Source organism: Cajanus cajan, chromosome 1, assembly GCF_000230855.2.
Source record: "Cajanus cajan strain Asha chromosome 1, NIPB_CcT2T_4, whole genome shotgun sequence".
NCBI lineage: Eukaryota > Viridiplantae > Streptophyta > Magnoliopsida > Fabales > Fabaceae > Cajanus > Cajanus cajan.
The window spans coordinates 30,941,920-30,965,256 of NC_138517.1; the positions used below are offsets into that span (position 1 = coordinate 30,941,920).

The 23,337-nt window shown below is 36.4% G+C and overlaps 2 protein-coding genes across 3 annotated transcripts; both read left to right on the forward strand.

Annotated features, from left to right (window-relative positions):
* The first annotated feature begins 124 nt into the window (after nucleotides 1–124).
* LOC109806005 (naringenin 8-dimethylallyltransferase 1, chloroplastic-like) lies at nucleotides 125–22,387 on the forward strand. 2 transcript variants are annotated; one of them, XM_083077731.1, is made up of 12 exons: nucleotides 125–254; nucleotides 10,822–11,099; nucleotides 11,291–11,374; nucleotides 11,479–11,553; nucleotides 17,696–17,779; nucleotides 18,432–18,521; nucleotides 18,800–18,901; nucleotides 19,433–19,528; nucleotides 19,618–19,689; nucleotides 19,778–19,876; nucleotides 20,346–20,450; nucleotides 22,195–22,387. In XM_083077731.1, exons 1-12 carry the CDS (start codon nucleotides 203–205, stop codon nucleotides 22,234–22,236), a joined length of 1,179 nt encoding a protein of 392 aa, XP_082933857.1. In that variant the 5' UTR covers nucleotides 125–202; the 3' UTR covers nucleotides 22,237–22,387. The 2 variants fall into 2 exon arrangements, with proteins under 2 accessions (XP_082933857.1, XP_082933858.1); XM_083077732.1 differs by lacking the exon at nucleotides 19,778–19,876.
* On the forward strand, nucleotides 1,700–6,828 carry LOC109793896 (uncharacterized). The gene is made up of 4 exons (XM_083077728.1): nucleotides 1,700–5,066; nucleotides 5,143–5,462; nucleotides 5,543–5,644; nucleotides 5,727–6,828. The coding sequence occupies exons 1-4, from the start codon at nucleotides 4,205–4,207 to the stop codon at nucleotides 5,805–5,807; spliced, it is 1,365 nt and encodes a 454-aa protein (XP_082933854.1). The 5' UTR covers nucleotides 1,700–4,204; the 3' UTR covers nucleotides 5,808–6,828.
* Nucleotides 22,388–23,337: the final 950 nt, after the last annotated feature.

The following is a 23,337-nucleotide window of genomic DNA, read 5'->3' on the forward strand; positions in this document are numbered from 1 at the left end:
CATGACTATTATATAGAAATGTAGGTTGTAATTAAATAGAAGGTATAATTGTGTTTTGGTGACTGTCTACAACTATAATATTAATTAGCATTTGACTTTCAAATTCAGATATTTAAAAGGTTCACGTTACATAGTTTCTTTATATATATATATTTGGCGAAACTGAGTGACACACAAGCTCGGTGAAAAGTTAGCGTGGATAATGGCTTCTATGCTTCTTGGCTCTTTCTCTTTAGCTTCTTCCCTCACCGCTGGTAAGCCTTCCAAATTCGTCCATTTTATTTCAGCAATATTACTGCAAATTTATGTTGTTTATGCATTTTTCTAAAAAAAAATTGATGTGAAAAATGCTATATTATTTTATGGCTTCATGGTGTGCATGCTGATAATTTTATTGTTGAGGAACCTTGTGATCTGAGAAAAAGCATATAAATGGGTGTATTGAAGGGAAGGGTGTGGGGGTTCAAGCCAGGTTGTGTTGAATCGAGTTTGAATTGAATTGAGTTTGAATGAATCTGATATTTGATTTAATTAAAGTTTAATAGATTAAATTGAGTCAAGTTTGTGTAATATTTTTTTTTGAAATTTAGCTTAATTCAACTTGATTGTGAGTGGGTTGGATTGTATTGAATCAATTAAGTGTATATAATTAAATTTATTTAGTCTTATTGCAAATGTAATGTTAACAAGGTATAAAATAAATAATGATAGAAATTAAATTCTAAAATAAGTTTATTTATTTCGCTACATTATTATCAACTCAAACAACTAACATTAATATATATAAAAAATCAAATAAGTATATTATATTGTTACAATGCTTTTAACCCAAAAACACAAAACTCATTATTGAACAAGATTAACAAAGAGTATTATCCTAAGCAATGATCATCCAAATACTATATTATTATTATTACTATATTATTATATTTATTATATTATTATTATTACTATTATTATTATTATTATTATTATTATTATTATTATTATTATTATTATTATTATTATTATTATTATTACTACTACTACTACTACTACTACTTCTACTACTAGTAGCATACAAAAGACACTCCATACTTTCGTGAATTATTTTTTTTAAAATTATATAATAGTGGGTAGTTATTAAAAATTTTGGCAGTTATAGAATGAAATTTATAAAAAATAGTAATAATAATTTTGTAATTTATAAAAGTTTAGGGTAAAATTGTCCAAAAATATATGAATACCAAATGGAGCAATCCTCTTAAGTAATAGTATAGATTATATATGATTAGATTGGGACACGTGTCAAAAGTACAAAATTCGTAACCTAATATGTATGGTGTCTTATTTTGATTGGGTAGAATCTAATCTAAACACTAAAAAACTCTATTCTAAATCATTGAATCAATTTGGATCAATTTGGGTTTGTGAATTACCGTGATCACTTATACCTTTAGAAGGGTGAATAGAAAATACATCAAAGTTTTTTTTTTTTTTTTTTTTTTTCCATTATGTGTGTGTTAGTTGTTGCTTTTGTAAAAAATAATAAATAAAATGAAAATTTGCTCTTAGAATTTATTTTTATTTTATGAAGTATTGATAACTATTTAGTTTATACTTTTTAAAATGTTATTGATGGAGTATTTTTCCTTATTTTTATTATATTTCATATTTTATAAAAAAAATTATAATGTTATATGTAAATATGTATTGTTATTTTATTTTTAGATTCCTTTTTCATTATTAATATTTTTTAGCATGTCAATATATCAAACTAACATTTTTATTTTATTTTTCTATATTCATAGATTGAAAATTAAATTCAAAATTGCATGTAAAAGAAATATTGACTCTGTTGCACCACATTTGGCCCTAACTCAAGTAGGGGTGGCAAAAAGTGCCAGCTCGGCCCGTTTTAGTTCAGCCCGCCAATGGCATGCCCAAAACGGGCCGGGCTGCCAATAGAAAACGTGTTGGGATAGCTAGCCCGCCCCGCCTAAGGACGGGCTAGCGGGTCAGCGAGCTAGCCTGCATACCACAAAAAAATTACAAAAGAATAAAAAAGAAATATTTTATGTTCAAATAAAAAAAAACTGTTATAAATAAATAAATATAACCATATGAAATTAAAAATGCATACATATTATACATAATATATATTCAACAAAAGAAAATTACAAATTTATAACAAAATCAACATAAGTCAATGTATAAGTTAAATTTTTTTAAAACACTAATATGAAAGAATTTTTAAAGATTAGTTTATCCATAATTTTAATTTATGGAAAAAATTATTTTATATTTTCTTCTCTTATAAATGATTATAAAAATACTTATTGGAAAAAGACTCTTAATTAATTGTCTCATACTTGTCAATGTATTGCAAACAAGATTTGTATATATAAATAAGCAATTAGTGATTTTGTTTGTGCTCTTTCCAAGAATATGAACAATAGAAATCATTTAAATGTTATAATAATTTTCTTACTAAATTTTGCTACATATGTTTTATTTTTTAATAAACTATTAAATTTGTCCTCCAAATATTGTTCTCTTTTCTAAATGGTTGTTAATATAAAGAAACTATCATTTTAATTCCTAACATAATGTAATTTGGAAAGAAAAAAAATTAGAGATTGTTCTTACCGGAAATCTGCTGTAGAGCTGATTTGCCAGGTAAGATCGGTGAGCCTCCTTTGTTGGTACGCTTGATGCTCCAAGATGGGGGTGGTACCTGCAAAAGAGACTCTGATGCTAAAGTTAGTCTTTGTGTGAGTATTAGTCTCGTATATGTAATGCACGTACGTTGGTGTGATTTAGGGTTGCTTTGGGCCTTGGGCCTGAGATGAGATGTAATATGATTAGATAACGGACCTCGTCTGGGGCGAGATCCTCGGGAATCAGTTATGATTCACTTAAATGCCGAGCTGATCTCACGCGGTGCGCGTCCGAGGTCGGCTTGCGTTATGGTGCCGAGCTCAGAGCTCGGTTATGCAGTACAGATAGTACACTAGCCCCCCGAGCTCCGAAGACCGCAGGTCGAGGAGTTAAGACCGAGCTCGTCAAGGAGCAATGGCCTTTCGCGCATGCTTGCCTATCAATATGCCATATGTTGCAACTGCCGCCTCGTTCTCGGGAACGTGCAAGCGGCGTGGTAACAAAATTGTATTTTTATCTGATTGATGACGTGGCCTCTTTGGGCCGATGTCGCATTCCGATGTCCATATTTCATGGCCGAGCTAAGGGGCTCGGTAATGGTGAATTTACTGCTCGGTCAGGCTGGTAAACCTTTGATTGAGTCAATAGATTGGTGAAGGACAAGTCGGCAACTTGGCTGGCCGGTACACTTGCCCCCCAAGCACCGAGTGATGTAAGAGCGAAGGGGCTTCTGAGGAGCTCCCAAATTTTTTGTTTGAGGCTTCGAGCTTGACCTTGGTTAAGAAAATGTGATCTCAAGGTTCGGACTCGACCTTGGCATATCAAGGTTCGGACTCGACCTTGGTTAAGAAAATGTGATCTCAAGGTTCAGACTCGACCTTGGCATATCAAGGTTTGGACTCGACCTTGGCATATCAAGGTTCGGACTCGACCTTGGTTAAGAAAATGTGATCTCAAGGTTCGGACTCGACCTTGGTGTATCAAGGTTCGGACTCGACCTTGGTTAAGAAAATGTGATCTCCAGGTTCGGACTCGACCTTGGCATATCAAGGTTCGAGTAGTGCACTAGCCCCCCGAGCTCCGAAGACCGTAGGTCGAGGAGTTAAGGCCGAGCTCGCTGGGAGGAGGTGACCTCTCGCGTACGTTTGCTCGTTGTGGTGACATGTGTCGCGACTGTTCATTTCCCGGAAACGTGCGAGTGGCGTGTCATGGGAAATGACGGTTACATAATGATGAATTTGTGATTAATTGCGTTGTCAGGCGTGCCCTTAGGTTGACACGTGGCATGGCCGTTTAGAATTTTGGGAGAAAACTTTTCTTTTCTCTCGTATGCGCCTCTTCGCTTCTCACTTTGCTCACTTTTCACTTTTTCAGCTTCTTGCGTACGCTGTTCCTCTCGTTTTTATGCTCATCTTCCGTCTCCGTTTTCTCCGTTTTCGCCGTCGTTTCCGCTAACCCAGTCACTGTTAGGGTTAATTTCTGAGGGAGAGTACCAGGTACTTCCTTTCTACAGTCTTCTTTTTCCTTCTTCCCCAACCTTCTTCAAGTTTTTCTTGTCTTTTTCATGGTTGGGGGAAGTAGCGCCGGTTCTTCTGCGCCTTCTCGGGGCAAGGCGCGTGGTAAGGCGGTGGCTACCGGGAAAGCCACCGCCGAAAAAAGGGATCCGCCCCGGGGCCCGGAGCCGGGCATTCTTGGCTATGACTGGGTCAAGTGCGAGGTGGGGGGCATCCAAAGTGTCTTTCGGACCTTTCTTGAGGTCAATAGGATCGCCAGGTCATGCAGGGTTTGCGACCCTTCTATCTCCCGAATGATCCGGCTTGAACCCTGTCAGGCTGGTGAGGGTGTGTACATGGGGAAATCTACCGATTCTCCCCATTTCTATATGTACTATTGTTTCTTTAGGGATTTAGGCGTCTGTCTTCCTTTCACTCAGTTTGAGTGTGATTTTTTGAACCATGTCAACGCGGCTCCTTGCCAGTTGCACCCCAATAGTTGGGGTTTCTTGAGGGCTTTTCAAGTCCTGTGTACAGTTTTAGGGATAGAGGTATCCCTTCCCGTCTTTCTTCATTTTTATCAGTTGAAGTTAGGCGTTCCGCCATATGGCATTCTGTCCTTGAATAGGAGTAGGGATGGGGGTTTGTTTACCCTCTACTCCCAGTCATATAAAAATTTCAAGCAAGAGTTTTTCCGGGTTGCTCTTGTGAATGTTGACCCTTTGGAGGATGGGGCGTTTTATTTCGGCGGGCTGCCAAAATTTCCTTTTTACTGGTGCCCCAAACCGTCTAGGTTTCATGGGGTAGGCCAGGTGAAACTGACGGCCTCGGAGGTGGCCGCTATCGACAACCTCGCTGCACTTCCTCGCCCACTGGATTGCAAGCTCGTTCTGTCGCTTGCGAACTCGGCATACAGGGAGAGGGGTTTGGAGAGTGAGTATTTTATTTTTCGGTGGCTTAGGGTTTGTGTAGCTTTCTTTTGCTGATGTGTTTTGCTTCTTGTCTGTAGGTATCATGGGGAAGAATTTGTGGCGCGAGCTCAAACATCGCTACAATGTCACAGAACTCGAGGTCCCCGAGCCTCAAGAGGAGGATGTTCCCCCTCTAAAGGTCATCCGAAAGAGGAAAAGGGGAGCGAAGGAGGTCGGGGGGACCTCTGACCCTGCGGACGCCGAGGAGGTGACCTCCACGGCCGCTGATGCGAGTGCGGTGGACCTTACTGAGAGTCCACCTCCCAAGGAGGCCCCTCAGGTGGCTTTTGAGGAGGTGGTTCGGGCTGCCAAGGTGGCTATTCCGGCCACTGAGCAGGTCACCCAGGCTTCCGAGGTGGTGAGAAACCTGTTACTGTTGCTTTTGTAACGTAACCTATTGTGTTTTTCTGTGTTCTGACCTGGGGCCGTCTGTCGCAGGAGGGAGATACCACTGAGGCGGCAACGGAGGTTGCTGGGCGGGTCGTCCCAGCTGCCGAGGTGGCGGTTCCGGCCACCGAGCAGGTTGCTCCTACTGCTGAGGTAAGTCATATTCCCTGACTTTCGTGGTTTCCTATTTGTCATCTTATCCCTTTTTTTTTTGACATGGGGCTGGTTTCCGCAGGCGAGGTCGGAGGTTCCCTCGTCCCCCGCTGCGGCTTCGGCACCGCCGTCTGGCTCGTCACAGGGGGTTTCCCGGAGCTGATACTTGGCCCATCGCTTCGGGGGGGCCCTCTCAAAGGTGCGGCTCGACCATGTGAGCGCTTCGGCCGACCTGGACTCCCTGTGGAGCGCGGGGGTGACCGCTGAGAAGTTCTTCCCTTAGGGTTCGTTGAGCTCCGAGGACCAGGGGCTGATAGAGGAGGTCGGCCCCGAAGATAGTTTCGATGCTGCTTAGGTCCTGCTGTAGAGAGCTGTGGGCATCCTAGGCCACTGGAAGCCGAGGTGGGTCAAGCAGCAGGAGGACCTGGCCAAGCAGCAAGAGGAGCTGGCTAAGCTGAGGGGCCGACTTCAACCCTGGAAGGATGCGAATAAGATCCTGAGGGAGGAGAACAAGGATCTCAGTGTTGCTGTAGGTGAGGCGAGGCGGCAGGAGGTGGAGCTTCGGTCTGCGCGGAGCGATCTTACAAGGGTGCAGAAGTCTCTTGAGATCGCTTTACGATCCAACGAGGCTTATGCTTCCCAAGTGGGGGAGTTGCAAGAGCTCGTCGCCTTCTCTCGGGGTCGCGCTCGCTCTTTGGAGGATGAGGTGACGTCTTCTCGCAACCAAGTGCGGGCTTTGGAGGACGTTGTGACCTCTCTTAAGGGGGAGTTGGCGGCGGCGGCTGAGGAGCGCCTCCGTAGCGAGGTCATTCTTGGTGGCCGTGAGGATGAGATTGCCACCTTGAAGGCGGAGCTCGCGGAGCTAGCGGCGGGGAAAGCGGCCACGAAGAAGAGGCTCGCGGAGGTCGAACGCTCCATTGTGATGGAGCACAAGAGGGGCTTTCAAAAGGCTACTCGTCAGGCACGTCTCCTGGCTCCCGGGTTCGACTTCTCCTCCTTGCATGTGGAAAAGGTCGTCCGCTTTGGGAGGCTGGTCCAGGAGGATGATGTCGATGACAGTTCGAGTGGAAATGCCTCAGCCTAGGCCATTCTTGTTTTCTTTTTTGCTTTATGTTTTCCTTTTCTTGACTTGATGTATTGAACCTTGGAAACTTTGCTTCTATGGATGTATGTGTTTTTCTTCATCTGCGACTTCGTCTGATTTTCGATACTTGCGTGCTTTGAGACATATGTTTGATGTCCCTCGGTCTAAGTTTGAGTGACCCATTGAGAGTTCGCACTCGTCGTTAGATTAATATGTTAGGTTTGTATCCGATCATAGGTGGGGGTTTTGGGGGTGGAACTCGACCTCAACTTTGAGGGAAAACGATTGAGTTGCGCTTGTGCTCGATTTCCGTTGTGTATGCATTCTGATGTTTGTTTTCTGAAACTTTCATGAGGGTGCGGATTTGACCTTGGTAGTGCGAGGTTCGAACTCGACTTTAGATTTTCGTGAAGGTTCAAGTTTGACCTCCAATTTGAAACGATTGAGCTGAGGTGCGTACTCGACCTAAATTTTGAGTGAAATGATTTGATTAAGGTTCGAACTCGACCGTTAACGAGAGTGCCGAAATTCGTATTCGACCTCGGATTATGTGGTTCGGATTCGACTTTAGATTTTAATGAAGGTTCAGACTTGACCTTAATAAACCGAGGTTCGAATTTGACCTTAGATTTTAATGAAGGTTCAGACTTGGCCTTAATAAATCGAGGTTCGAATTCGACCTTAGATTTTCGTGAAGGTTCATACTTGACCTTAATAAACCGAGGTTCGAATTCGACCGTAGATTTTAATGAAGGTTCGGACTTGACCTTAATAAGCCGAGGTTCGAATTCGACCATAGATTTTAATGAAGGTTCAAACTTGACCTTAATAAGCCGAGGTTCGAATTCGACCTTTAGATTTTCGTGAAGGTTTATACTTGACCTTAATAAACCGAGGTTCGAATTCGACTGTAGATTTTAATGAAGGTTCATACTTGACCTTAATAAACCGAGGTTCGAATTCGACCTTAGATTTTAGATGGACTATTTAATTACGGGTCGAACTCGACCTTTAGCGAGAGTGTTGAGGTTTGTATTCGACCTCGGAATTTGCATTTGCGCGTTTAAGGTTCGTTTTCGTCCTTTATATAAGCAGAAAGATAAGAGTATGGGTTGAGCAAAATGAGTAATTTTATTTATTATGCCTGTGTGCCTCGTTAAAAACCCTCACAGTCAACGACTGGGGTGGGAAAAGAGTGCACAACTTTGTTCAATACTGAAAAAAGAAACGAAACTTAAGAAGCTGCGGTGGAGGGATCCTCCTTGCTTTGCTTGCTGGACGAGGAGACCTTCAGACTCTCGGCATAGCATTGCCGAGCCGTTTTCTGATTAGCCTTGACGGAGATGATTTTACCGTCCTTGCCCGGGAACTTCATGGTGAGGTGTGGGGTTGACACTACCGCTCCGAGTTGGTTTAAGGTGGGCCTTCCGATGATGATGTTGTAGGAAGTGTTGGCTTCCACGAGGAGGTATCGTACCATGACCCGCCTTGTATCCGGTGGTGTTCCGAAAGTTGTCAGTAAGTCTACGTACCCTCGAGTGTGAACTCGCTCTCCTGCGAAGCCGACTAGGGGCTCAGTGTGAGGTTGTATGAGAGAGTGGGGGACGTCTAGCTTTAGGAACGTTGGCCAGTACAGGACGTCGGCCGAGCTCCCTTGGTCGATGAGTGCTTTTTGCACCTCCCAGTTGGCTATTTCTATGACGATGACCATGGGGTCATCTTGGTTAGGGCTGACACCAGCGTAGTCCTCGTCAGAAAAAGAGATCGGCGGTGAGCTTTGGTGCGGGGCCGAGGTGGTGGAGTGGACGCAGTTGATGCTTCGTAGGTGTCTTCTTCGAACCGAGCTGCTGGCGCCTCCCCCCGCAAAGCCACCCGCAATTGTGTTGATTACTCCCCGTAAGGGAGCCGACTCTGTCTCTTGGCTTATCTCGGCTTGCACTACGCCGCTAGTATTTTGTTGGGGACCCGGGTGTGGGTCAGTGCGAGCTCCCGAACCACGGCCTCTACCTCGTCCCCGGCCGCTGTAGCCGCCTCGGTTACCCTGCTGTCGCTGGACGTACTGGCCGAGGTGGCCTGCCTGAATGAGTTCTTCGACACGATCCCTGAGTGTGCGACACTCCTCCGTGGTGTGACCATGGTTCCTGTGGTACCGGTAGTGCTTGGACTTGTCGGCGCTGTTGGGAGTGTGGCCTGGTGGTGGAAGGGCGAGCAGGTTGCTATTGCTGGCTTCCTCCAGGATGTGGACTCTAGGTGCGTTTAGGGGAGTGTAGAAGTCGTATCTCCCTCCTCTGTTTGCCCTAGTTGACTTTTTGAACTGGCTGTCGTTGTTGACTTTTATTTTGTCCTTATGCCCTTGTTCTGATTTTGCTGGACCTTTTTCGCGAACCTGGTCACGGAAAGCGGAGTGTTCCTCCATCTGGATGTACCCGGCCGCGCGAGCGCGGAGCTCGTCCATATCACGGGGGGGGGGGGGGAGGGGTTCGGCATAGGCTGTCGACGAAGGGGCCAGCTTTTAGGGCCATGAGCATGGAGTGCAGGGCGACCTCAAGGTTCAAGTTTTGGATCCGCACCGAGATGCTAGAGAAGCGTTCCATGAAGGTTCGTAGAGGTTCATCGTCATTCTGCCTGAGGTTGGCCAAAGCGGTCGAGGTTGTGTGATGAGGTCGGCTTGTGGCGTATTGCGCCATGAATCGCCAGACCAGGGTGCTGAAACTGTCGATGGATCCGGCGAGTAGCTGAGTGTACCAGTGGAGTGCGGTCCTTTGAGCGAGGTCGGAAAAACCCTACACAGGATAGCGTCACTGTTAGTGTAGAGGTTTACCTGGGTTGTGTACAGGTCAATGTGCTCATCGGGGCCGTCGTGCCGTCATAGCGGTCGAGGTGGAGAGGTTTCCATCCACGGGGGAGTGGGGTCTCCATGATGCCGTCCACGAAAGGATGTCGACGGAAGGTTTCTTGGCCTTCTGTGGCATGAGTGGGTGCCCTGCTGGCGTCTGGGCCCGACTTGTGCGTCGATACGTGAGATCGGTGCGTGGCAGGTCGTGAGGTCGGTGCCCTAGTCGCGGTCCGGGATTGAGAGGCCGAGTGTGCCTCGTCTTCATGGATGTTGCTCTCGTGAGGAGAGTGATCAGAGGGGCGTCGAGGGAGTTGGGCGCGAATGCGCTCGTTCTCGGCGCGTAATGCCGCTAGGTCCGCTTCATTGACGGTTCTCATCGCCGCTAGGTCAGTTTCGTGCTGAGCACGCATATTGCGCAGGTCAGCATCGTGTTGTTGCCGCATCTGTTCGACCTGATCGATTAGTCTCCTCAACGCTGCTTCGTTATCCATGGTGGTTGCGTGGTTTGCGTCGTCTGTTGTGCGTCTACTATGGCTTCTAGTGAAAACCATACAGGTGGCCGATAAGAGCTGTCTTTATCGGCCCCGCGGTGGGCGCCAAATGTTCTTACCGGAAATCTGCTGTAGAGCTGATCTGCCAGGTAAGATCGACGAGCCTTCTTTGTTGGTACGCTTGATGCTCCAAGATGGGGGTGGTACCTGCAAAAGAGACTCCGATGCTAAAGTTAGTCTTTGTGTGAGTATTAGTCTCGTATATGTAATGCACGTACCTTGGTGTGATTTAGGGTTGTTTTGGGCCTTGGGCCTGAGATGAGATGTAATATGATTAGATAACGGACCTCGTCTAGGGCGAGATCCTCAGGAATCAGTTATGATTCACTTAAATGCCGAGTTGATGTCACGCGGTGCGCGTCCGAGGTCGGCTTGCGTTATGGTGCCGAGCTCGGAGCTCGGTTACGTAGTACGGATAGTACAGAGATCAATTTGAAGACCTTTTTTTCTTCATTTTTTTAAATATTTAGGAATTATTTAATATATGATTTCTGATAGTTCTAGAAATACTTATATATATATATATATATATATATATATATATATATTAAAAAAAATTAGTTCAGAAATCATTTGGAAAATAGAATGATACTACTTCAAGAATGAAATTGATGGTTTACTCTTTATATTTATCCTAAAAGTAAATAATAATAAAAAATCTCTTTCCAATCTCACTGCTACTAACGTTCCTTATTTGATATTATAGGTTGTTACGTAACTAAAGCTTCATGGTGTAAAACTCAGAAAATCCATAATGAATATAACATTGAGAGGCGTCAACAACAACATCATATGAAACATCATTATAGATGCATTGAGGTAGGATCCTCAAGTCAAGAATGTGCTAGAAGTTTTGTTGTGAATGCAGGAGAATCATTTGAATCTGAACCTCAAATTGCCAATCCAAAAAGCTTTTGGGGCTCTACCAAAGATTTCTTGTATGCTTTTTACAAATTTAGTAGGCCGTACGCAACGATTTTTACAGTTAAGTCAAACCTTGTTTCTTGCATTAATCTTTTATATAATATTAATCTAATTCTTTTGTATGAACCTATACCTAATTTTAGGGGAAAAAATTAGAACTATTTACTTATTCCGATTTTAGGGGGAAAAAAAAAACTGTTACATTCTGAATCTTTTAGAATGATTTACTTAATTATTTTTCGTGTGTACAGGTACTGAACATAACTTCTGTATCTCTCCTTGCAGTCGAGAAATTATCAGATATTTCTCCAATATTTTTTATTGGTTTGTTGAAGGTGGGGACTCAAATTTGTTGGTTATTTGAAAATGTCCAGCATAAGCCATTTGCCTCTACCTAACATCATTAATTAATATTTGTGAATCATTAATTCTATTTCAGGCCTTGGCAGTTTTCTATCCCATGCACGTATACAAAGTAAGCGTGAATCAGTTGTCTGACTTTGAAATAGACAAGGTATTAAACTTACTAGAAATGAATAACATGCTTATAGTTCATGATTTTTTTTTCCTCTTTTGGACTTTTGTATATAGGTATACTTAACTCAGACCAATTTTGAGTTTTGAAGATTAAACTTGGTGTATTTTTATATTGAAATTAGTTCACATTCAAAATTGAGCTTATACTACTCACTTTTGCTTAATATTTTGAAACCTGTAATTTCTTTTATAAATTTTATTTATTGCTTAATATTTTTAAACCTGAAATAATAAATAAATTTTATTTATTGTTTAATATTTTTAAAATATAAATATGAGTCAATTATAGCATTACCTAACTACAAATCTTCAATTTATCTAATTTGTGTGTTTAGTTTTTGAAATAATATATAAAAAATTAACCATTGGGTCATTAAAGTTTAATATATTAAAAGAGTTATTGAGACAAGTAATTTTTTTTATATTGATATGATTTATTTTGAAAATGTAAATTTCAAAATATTTTTGGTTTCATTTTTGAATACTGTGTAATTTCATTTGAATATTTTATCTAACTTTATGTTAATTAAATCCCAACTTGGTCACCAGACGAACCTTGGGTGGAAAAAAAAAATGTTCGTGTACAGATAAAATCCGTAATATATAGATTCGATTTAGATAGTTAAATAGGTAGCTATGAGTAATTTAAATGGATTTTCCTTGGTGATCACGATCATCCCCTGGTTCTTTCTTGTTGAAGCTAACGCTGCCCAACAAATTTCTTGGCCTTCATCGAGTATATGAGGATAAAATTTGTAGAGTTACTTTAGTGGGTGTTGGAGTCGATATGAATGACACTTCACTTGCATCTACTGTGAGAACAGGCACAGAATAAGGATGAGTAACCAAAATTCACTTTTGTTCTATCTAAGTATCAAGAAAAGATGCTTAGGCTAACTAAAAATGCAGCGACGATAGCAGTTCATCAACCCTAAACCCGTGCTCGGGCAGAAAAAGGCAGTTTTGCGTTTGATGAGAGCCAACTCATTTTTCTTATGCATATTTATGCCAAACTCAAACCTAACCTCTTGTTTATTGGAGAGCATTGGGTGAATCAGAATGTTATCTCACCTCGTTTTAGAAGGTCTTTGGGATTCAAATTGTTTGCAACAAATGAAAGGGGAGATAAAGTTCCTAATATGTGGCCTTGTTGCATGAATTTTTTGAAGAAGTTGGGATGGAAGTAAAATCCTACATCATTTAAATAATAGGATGAATATGAGGATAATAGTTTATATACATACGATTGTCTCTATTGGTAGAGAGACATTTTGGGTATCCAAAAGCAAAACCGTGAGGGCTGAGGCCAAAGCGGATAATATATATCTTAGCAATGTGGAGACATGTGTATATGTGTGGTAATCCTCGGACCACAACAAGTGGTATCAGAGTCTATGGTCTGATCAAGTATAATGGTTGGATGGTGGATTCAAGTTTGGAATTCCTTGTGTTGAAAGTCTTATTAACGGTGTGTCCATGTGGAAGAAAGTATTTCTGGTAACATAGAGGCTTAGGAGGTGTGTCTCGCTATCATGAGGTCATGATGGAGCGACAGTGCAGGCACTTAGAGCATGAATGAGCTCTATGGAACCATCTGATAATACTCGTGAATCAATAGTTTTCGTTGTAGGAGTTAAACCGTGGTCCTTTGTTTGAAGGGAGAATTGTTGGGATGCAAGCAAAGTCTCACATCATTCAAACAATAGGATGGACATAGGGATATGAGTTTATATACACACGATTGTCTTCATTGGTAGAGAGGAATTTTAGGTGATATTTAAAAGCAAAATCGGAGGGTTGGGTGCAAAGCAGGCAATATCTTACTAATATGGAAACATGTGTATGTGTGTGGTAACTTCTGAATCACAACAAATTTGATATAAGGATGGAAAAAAGCGAACTGATTTTGATCTCCCTTTACATATAAGGTGGAGTGGGTATGAGTTCGAATTTTATACTGACAAATTTATATTTTTAAAATTCATCTCTATTTTCACTTGGTTTTTGGGGGGTTGGGTAAACCTACGAGGAACCAATCACATTTTTTTTTTATAAATTTAATATACTTATATTTTAAATGAATTAATTTTTAAGTTAATAACTATATTATAACATAAATTTATACCTATATATAAAAAATATTTCCTATTTTTTTTACACAATTTTTGAATTATTTTATTCTTAAAATTTTAAATAATAAAAAATAATATTAAAAATTAACTATTCTTACAAATTCGAGACTTGAACTTGAAATCTCAAGGTTTGAAGGCTAAATATAACACTAATTGATTCAATAAACATTAATAATTCTTAAACATTTTTTTATAAAAAATATAGAGGTACAGAGTACCTTGACCCCACTAGTAATATATAAGAAATTTAAATATATTTTTAGTTAATGTAAGATAAACATGTTTTGATTTTAGTTTCTATAAAATAAATTCTTTGTTTTTCAACCTCTAAAATTTTGAATGTTGTTTTTGGTCCTTAAAAAATGAACAAATTTAGATTTTGATTCCTATAATGTCTTTTGACTTTCATCTTTCTAAAATCTGAAGTCATTATTTTTAAGAGTTAATTACTTATACATTACCAGTATAAAATTTTTTTTACACTGACAACCAATTATATCTTTTAATTGTGTCATGTCACTATAAACACATTTACTTTTAACAGTAACATGACACAATTAAAATATATAATTGGTTGCCAGTGTAAAAAAACTTTACACTGGCAATGTATAGGTGATTAACTCTATTTTTAATCCTAAAGTAAATTATAAAGTAGATAAATAACATTTATCTTATGAATTTATAATCTTTTAGAGGTGTCGCATATATTATTATATTGTTTGGTGGACATGGTTGTTCCTTCCTTAGTTCTCTAGAAGATATTGTCATGTTGTCTAATGTTTCTAATAAGGAAGAGGTTCAGTTGGTTGTTTCCAGTAGGAATGTAGATAGGGTTGTTGGCCCCGATGGATTTGGAGGCTTTTTCTTCTAGAGATATTGGGATGTTGTTGAAAATGATGTTTTCTTGTTTGTCCATTTGTTTTTTTATGGAGAACTGGATTCTTCCAAATACAAACTCTAATTTGATTACTCTTGTACCAAATACAAACTCTAATTTGATTACTCTTGCACCAAAAGTCTCAGAAGTGGATACCATTGAGAATTTTAGCCAATTGCCTCAACTAATTTCCAATTTAAGATTATTACCAAAGTATAGTAGATAGATATGCCCTTGTGGCTCCCAATATTATTTTGCCTCTACATAGGGGTTTCATTAAGTAGTGTAGCATTAAGAATTGTGTTTGTGTAGCTTCTAAAGCCATCAACATATAACCTTGTCATTCTTTTGGAAGAATCTTGTTATTAAATTTGATATTCAGAAGGACTTTGAAACTATAGGATTTTCTTCTTGTAAGAGGGTTGTTCATCAAGGAGATTCACTCTCTCCATTTTTGTTTTGCTTAGCTGAGGATGTGTTGAGGGATAACTTCAATTATTTCAGGGTCTGAGAGGTTCCTTGGGTTCTAACCATGTACTTTTTGCTGATGACATTATGTTTTTTTGTAGTAAAACCAAGCATTTTCTTCTTTCTTTGATGTCTCTTTTTCAAGAATATGGTGAGGCTTTTGGGAAATGTTTTAGTCTCTCCAAAATGTCATTTTTATTCTGGTCATTTATCTTTAACTTGAGCCACTGCTATTAAAATCTATTCGGGGTTCTCTTCATGGAGCTTTCCCTTTACATATCTTGGGGTTCCTTTGCTTTAGGGTCGTCCCAAGTGTTCACACTTTCTACCTATTGTGGATAAAATCAAGATTAAATTGACCAAGTGAAAAGTTAAATCTACTATTCAGGGGATGCTATTAAGCTTTTTTCATGTTTATTGGTGGTCTATCTCTTTGTTGAAACGAGTAACCAAATGGGTGCGTAATTTTATATGGACATGATGATCAGAAGCTTGTTACTATGGGTTGGAAGAAGATTTGTTTGCCCATCTTTCAGGGTGGTATTTGCATTAAAGATTTTCATTCTATTAATGAAGCATGTATGCTTAAATTAACTTGGGATTTCACTACTTTTGATGGTGATTGTGTTTCCATGTTCCGTCATAGATGCTTTCGCAATGGACAACCTATAATTTCCTACATTCTTTCCTCTATTTGTCTTACAAAAGTTGTTCTTCTCTATCACATGTTGATTACAATTCTATGTTGTAGCTTGGGGATGGTTATTCTATTAATTTTTGGATTGAAAAATGGTTCTCTTAGCCCATTATTTACCTTATTGGCTTTCCTGTTCGTTTTCATTCTAAGCTTCATGCAAGTGTTTTGGATTCTATACCTCAATCTTTTCTTAGGATTTTCCAAATGTTGCTCGTTTAATCCAAGATATTGTTATTGCTTTTTTATTAGAAAGAGGATGGTGCAGTTTGGCATCCATATGTTTTAAGTAATCTATCTTTTAGGGATGTTTAGGCCGAGATCCAATATTGTGGCTTAGCATAACCTATATGGCCTTCTTGCATTCCTCTGCCTCGCTCTTTCTTGGTTTGGTGGCTTTTCTATGGAAAATTTCCTTTTGATGATAACTTAATGAACAATTAATGATTGCATTTTTGTCTGAGTTTGTTCCCAGTGTGGGATGGCTTGGGAGACTTTCACTCATCTATTTATAAAGTGCTCTTTTGCGAGGACACTTTGGACTTGGCTTGAAGACTTGTTAAAGTGCCAATTAAATTTTATATATTTCCCTTTGTTGGTCCAGGCTTGTATTTCTGTCAAAGCAAGCAGGTTGATGTCATTGCCTCTTTGACAGTTAATCTACTATGGTTCATTTGGAAAAGTCAAAATAAAGCTAGATATAAATGACTCTTTGACCATTCTCTCTGTCCACCATAATATAAACAACACAATGTTCAATTCCATGAATGATTTTGATATTCTCCAAGTTTTTCATGTTCTTTGTCACCCATCTTGGGCTCCTTAAGAAGTAATTTTTTGGGTTGATCAAATGAAATACCGATGGAGTTGCTAGGGGCTTTCCTAGTTTGGCTTCGTTTGTGCAAGTATCTTTATAAAAAACCTAGGTTTGTTAATTGGAAGCTTTACCTTACCTCTTGCTAATTTGCACTCTCTCAATTTGAAATTGTTGGTTGATATTACTACAATAGAGATCATTGCCCAAAAGGGTTGGACCACGATTTGGTTATTAGAAAGTGATTCTCTATTAATGGTTTGTGCTTTCAATTCCATGGTTGGCGTGCCCCAGTCCTTCAGAATAGGTTTGGTGTTCCTAACTATAGATTCTCAGAGTTTTCTTTTTCATGGCCTTCGATTTTGTCCTTCTCATGTTTTTGTTATTTGTTTTATTCTATTTTTATCAATAATACTTTGTTGGACATGTAATTTTTCGGGTGCTAACCTAATTGGGATGTTATAAGTTATAAGAATGATAAATTGATAACTTATATATATAGAGGAGAGATCCACTTACTCTAAGAGTAAATCTAACTAAAATTATTTTACTCAATAACTCATATTTTATATAAAATTTTAATAATCAAACTATTAAATTAAAAAAATTTAATGCATATATTTAATCAACAAAATTTTAATATATTTGAAAATTATTTGGTACACCATTTCATTAATTTAAATCAATGTATAAAATATTTTTATGATTATCCGTTAATTTAAAATACTACATTAAATAAGTCTTAAATAAGAATGTTTTGCAAAAGAAATAAAGTATATCTTAACTAAGTCTTTTAAGCTATTTATAGTAATTACTAAAAAGAAATGGATGTTTTGAGTTGAGTTGAGCATCCTTCGCATGTATTCTTTGTAGAGGTAAACTGGTTGTTGGTTGTTGAGACATTTAATACAATATTTAATATCTTTCAACTCATGAACTTGTTGAGAAAATTAAAATATAAAATTGACATAAAATTACTGATAAATCTTATTACTTAGTATATCAAGCATACCCAAAAAATTCTGCCATGTAATATATATAATAAAAAAACAAGTAACTTTTTTCTTTAATTGTGTACTAATCTATTTGTTGAGGAAATAATATATTTATTTGTGCCACATGTACTAATTGCAGATAAACAAGCCGCATCTTCCACTGGCATCAGGGGAGTTTGCTCGTCGAACTGTTTCCATTATTGGTGCATCAAGTTTGATTTTGGTATTACATTTATATTTGTCCTTTCTAGAAACTTTGATGTAATTCATGTTTCATTCTTGATTTTCATTGTTATTAACATAAATTATTTTATACTAATTTTAAGAAATCAATTCGTTATTCTATTGTTGCCCAATCACTTGGTATAAATTTAGACATGCAAATACGAATAATTATTTACATTTATTCCTTTTAAATTCTTTTTAATATCTGAAATTGTATGTGAATTTAAAATTTTTCATAAAAAATATTGTTTCTTTCTCTATGTTTAGGCTTTGGTGATATTACAAGAGTTTCCCTAGCTAGAGATCGCTACAAACTGAGAATTCAAAGCAATTTCATTTAATCATCTTCCTTATTTTTAGAAAAGATATCCCATTTTTTATAGTTGACTAATGTAATGACTATCAAATCATCTAATATCTTTACAGGGAATCTTGTCCCAAAAACATTCCATCAAAATAATAATTTTCTTATTTCAATGTCCTAGAAATTAAACTAGCACAACATGGTTTGAGTGGTGAATATAATAATTAATGACAAAGTATGATAGTAATAATTTTAGTTTTTATGTACTTTTTCAAGTTACATATTGTTCAAGATAAGCTTCATTAACAAGGTTTAATAAGGTTTATGATTTTATTCTCCTTATCAGAGTTATGTGCTTGGATGGATTGCAGGCTCACCACCATTAATTTGGATTATTACCTCTCATCTTATTTTTGGAACTGCTTATTCAATGAATGTAAGTTCATTTTGATGGCATTTAAACCTTTTCCCCTTAATATAATTTAAGGCATGATTATTAGGATTCATTATACAATTTGTTCATTTCAATATCAAAAGAGTTACGTTGGGCATTATCAAATTGTGTATGTTAGAGGAAGGGTTAGAGAATTCAAACTACGTGACACTAGTTTTCTTTTTCAAATATTTGACTTGAATTTTAACTTTTTGGATTTCTTAGTTTTGAAATGTTATTTGATAATGATTACATTTATTTGTGTTTATGAAATTTCTCAGTTGCCTCTATTAAGATGGAAGAGATCTTCAATACTTACAGCCATGAACTTTGTAATTGATCGAGGAATAATATCTCCCCTTGGATTATTTATTCACATGCAGGTGATATTATCCATAAATTATAGTTGGAATACATAATTGCAACAACAAATCTTTCATCCAAGTTTATTCATGGATTTTTAGGCTTTTGGCTAAAGAGTACTCCTCAATTTCGAATATAAACAGAAAACGTTTGTTGATCTCAAATAAAAAAAAAAATCTCAACTAATTTCACTCTATTTAATGTTACCATCTCCAAAATATCTTTTCATTTATTTGATATTGTATTTCCAATTATTTTTTTATTCTTAATACCAAGTTCCAAAGGATTTTAGAAAATAGGCTATTTTTTTAATTGATATTATTGAAATTAAATGATGATAACTAATATTCTTAATTAGTTAGTGTGAATTAATTTAGTTTTTTCTTTGCTCATATTCAAAACGAAAGGAAGTATTAGTTTACATAACTTATTTCCTAGAAGATATATCTTAGTATTCTATATAATAGAGCTACCTTGACTACTAAGTCAAATGTTCCTTTTTTTTTCTTTCTAATATATATATATATATATATGTAAAATTAAATGTGCAGACCTATATATTCAAGAGGCCAACTACGTATCCAACATCATTGATCTTTACTATAGTATTCCTGAGCATCTCATCAGTAGTTGTAGCACTTTTCAAGGTAAAAAGAATAAAATCTTATGTTTTCTAAAAATAAGCATGTGTCCATATTGTGAAAGTAAAATATACCTTTTGGGGACTTTCATCAAGGATATACCTGACGTTGAAGGAGATGAAAAGTTTGGCATTCGATCTTTAGCAGTACTTTTGGGTCAAAAACAGGTGTGTTCTTCTCATATATATAGCATCTTTTAGGATTTAGTTGTGACCTCCTATATCTAGGTTTCCCCTAAATATGTTTATTTTTCAGGTATTCTGGATTTGTGTTTCACTACTTGAAATGACTTATGGAGCTGCCATTTTATTTATGGCAACGACATCCTTTTGCCTCTGGAGCAAACTTATCCTGGTGGTGTTTTAATTACTTTTATAGATTATCCATATTATGGTGTTGGAATATTCTTTGTAGTATCTTACCAATTTCTATAAGTGTCATGTTTAAAGGACTTAAATGTGATTTAGATTAAGTTTATGAAATATTAAGTTCAATTATATAGGTCAATTATCAAAATTTAGAAATTGTCTACTTTTATGCAATTGTCATTTAAAGTCTAAAAGAGTACTCACACACAATATGTAGTGTAATATAATAAGAAAATTGTCAACCTTTGTTGCATATAGTATCTTGCCTTTATATCAATATGGTCATGATAATTGGTGTCAAATTTGTTGTTTGAAGGTGGCATTATATGAGAAAGCTTGAGCAAATCCATAAATTTTCAAATTATATTACATTGTTACATAGATGGATAGTGAATGTGACATGTTTTGGTTATTTCAATAAAATTTAAAATTTGTTCTCATTTTCAATGTGTTAGGGTTTGGGACATGCTTTTATGGCATCAATCCTTTGGTATCATGCCAAGTCCGTGGATGTCAAAAACAAAGCAGAAACACAATCCTTTTATATGTTTATTTGGAAGGTAATAATTAATAACCTTATAAGTTGTTTATCCTTATATAGGAATGAATTTTCAAATCTAATATATTTAGCTTGATAAAGAACTTTATATGATAATTCTTGAAAGTGAATAATCATCTCATTACTTTGGCTTTCTATTGAGAATCTATATACATATACATATATATGATGAGAGATTCGTTTACTCTAAAAGTAAGTTTATTTAGACTTACTTTGTTTAATAGCTTATGTTCTACATCAAATTTTAATAATTCAACTGTTGAATTTAAAGTTCTTAATGCATAAATCAAGTTTGCAAATTTTTAAAAAATTTAAAAACCATATGATAATTCCTTTCATTAACTCAAATCAACGTATAAAATGATTTTATGATTATCTGTTAATTTAAATTAATGAATTGAAGTACTAAATCATTTTCATTTAAAAAAAAAAATTGGAGACTTGATCTATGTATTAAAAACTTTAAATTTAATAGTTGGATTCTTGAAATTTGACGTAAAATATGAGATATTGAATGAAATAAATGTATGTAAACTTATTCTTGAAGTAAATTAATCCCAATATATATATATATATTAAAATTAACGATAAATGTCACTTCTGTAGTCAATTTTCTTTTTGGTACTTTAGCCACACATTTGTGTGGCCTATTTCTCCTCAGTATGTCATGTTACTACCTTCATCTAAAGTTTTTGGTACAAAAATTAAGAATGTAGTTATTATTTTAAATTTATATAATATATCATTTAAGAATATAATCGAAAAACTATTTAATACACTATTAATATTTTTAAATAACAATCAAAATGGTTCAATTTATTTTTACTAAAATGTTAAACAAAATGGGACCAAGAGAGAGATTCCCCGTCTTATTGAGAAGCAAGATAAAAAGGAAAGATGATAGAATTGCATACTTTATCTTGGTAAATTAAAGTTCTTGGGACACTTAAATTATATTACGTACCCTCCTCTGTAGTTTGAAAATTACATGTTCTTTCTCTAAAAGATGAAAATGTGTACACTTAATTTTGTTTTAATGAAAGTTAATCTATAATGGTGAGTGTTGAGCAACTTTGAATTCATGGGGCATTTTCTTTTCTTTAGACTGCCAATGTTATCAATGTACAACTAATTTTGAATATCATATCACTAATAAAATATCCTATTACTGATTTTAGGACTTTATAGAATGAAATATATTGGGTTTGGAACTTCCCTCAAAGTCTTCATCACGTCAAATAAGGTTCTTAACAAATTGTAGGAGTTCAAAATTGGCTAATGACAATAATAAAAGTTAAGGAGATGGAATAAAAAAACTACACTTTAAAGTACTGTTCATATAGAAGTGGAATATTTGTCCATATTAAGAGATAAATAACTTTCATTAGCTATAGTGAAATTTATTTTAGTAGAAAACCAACTCATTTCCTTTGGACAAGCTCCACTTGGGTGCTAGACTGATTAAAAGTAAAATATTTGGTGGACATGGAGTGAAGGAAAAGAAGATAGAGGAGTGTGAAAATCTATATCAATTATTACTTTTAGTATTTTGATCATTAAAATAAGAGTTAAGAACCACTGAGATTAACGATTAGGACAAAACCTATAGTCACTTACTGACCTCTTCACAATAGTCATTTAAAAGAAAATATTTTATGGTAAAATTAAGTTAATTTTTTTTTTAATTTACTTCCTTAATTAGCTTTTGTTATTGATGCTTTGTTTCCATTGTTTTCTTCTTCCAGTTATTTTGCGCGGAGTGCTTCATCGTACCTCTAATTAGATAAGTAGCGGTGACATTTTATACTTCCTTTGTCAGATGTCTGACCTACTACTTTAATTTTCATGATTGTAAAGAACTATGAATGTTCAATGACAGTTTGTTTGTTATGAATTATTGATGTTAAATTTTTAATTAGATGATGTTGTAATATCAAAGTTAATTGTGTCAATTTCTTGTTTTTAATAATAAGGGAACAATAAATTTCAATGGCAGGTCGGGTGGCCAGTGGGATGAATAGACTCCACTATATAATAAGAGACTAATCACTTATGATATCACCAAACATATCATAAAAATATTTCTTAATATTATATTTTTTTCAATATTAACGAACTTTAATATAAAATTTCATGTAAAAAAAATTCGGTTTATTGTATTTAGAAAAACACGTTACTTCTTAAATACTAAAAATCAGTAAACATAAAAATGATTTTTTTTAAGACTAGATTTTTTATTATTATTAATAGAGTCCTTAATAATGACATGTTTGAGATGTATTCTCATTTCTCTTGATATGTTGTTCTTTTTTTGGTTGGACTAAACATCACTTTCAAGTTTTTTTTTTGAAACAACAAAATTCAATTAATTTTATGGCAGACTAGGGGTGCCACAACTCATATTTACAATGCGGTGGATATTTTACTATAAAAAAGATCTTTAACAACATTTAAATAAGGTCTTTAACAATACTTTTTATGAGTTGTGAATACTTGTGCTATTAAAAGGGGTCTACCTTTAACAACACACTAAAATTGCTATCGTAGGACATAAATAGATAACATCTGTAATAAACAAATGTTATTGTACGACTCTTTTAGACAACACTTATTTTACAACGTGTTATCATAAGCCCTTTTTTAAATAACACTTGTTTTAAATAAATGTTGTCGTATGACCCATTTAGATAACACTTGAAATAAATAAATGTTGTCATAGAATCCCTTGTTGGTTAGAACTCTTCATTGGTCAGAACCTTCCGTGGATAACCCTTTTTGAGATGTCCGTCCGCTTTTAGAATCAACGGCTGACCCCACAAATCAAAACAAGATTTTTCAACATACTTTGTCCTCACTCGCACACTTTTTGGGAAACTTTCCAGAAGGTC

Coding starts and splice junctions, on each gene's coding strand:
- LOC109806005 (XM_083077731.1), top strand. CDS start 203: ATGGCTTCTATGCTTCTTGGCTCTTTCTCTTTAGCTTCTTCCCTCACC. Junction 17,780..18,431: donor GTGCATCAAGTTTGATTTTG/GTATTACATTTA, acceptor TCTCCTTATCAG/AGTTATGTGCTTGGATGGAT. Junction 18,522..18,799: donor GAACTGCTTATTCAATGAAT/GTAAGTTCATTT, acceptor GAAATTTCTCAG/TTGCCTCTATTAAGATGGAA.
- LOC109793896 (XM_083077728.1), top strand. CDS start 4,205: ATGGTTGGGGGAAGTAGCGCCGGTTCTTCTGCGCCTTCTCGGGGCAAG. Junction 5,067..5,142: donor CAGGGAGAGGGGTTTGGAGA/GTGAGTATTTTA, acceptor TCTTGTCTGTAG/GTATCATGGGGAAGAATTTG. Junction 5,645..5,726: donor AGGTTGCTCCTACTGCTGAG/GTAAGTCATATT, acceptor TGGTTTCCGCAG/GCGAGGTCGGAGGTTCCCTC.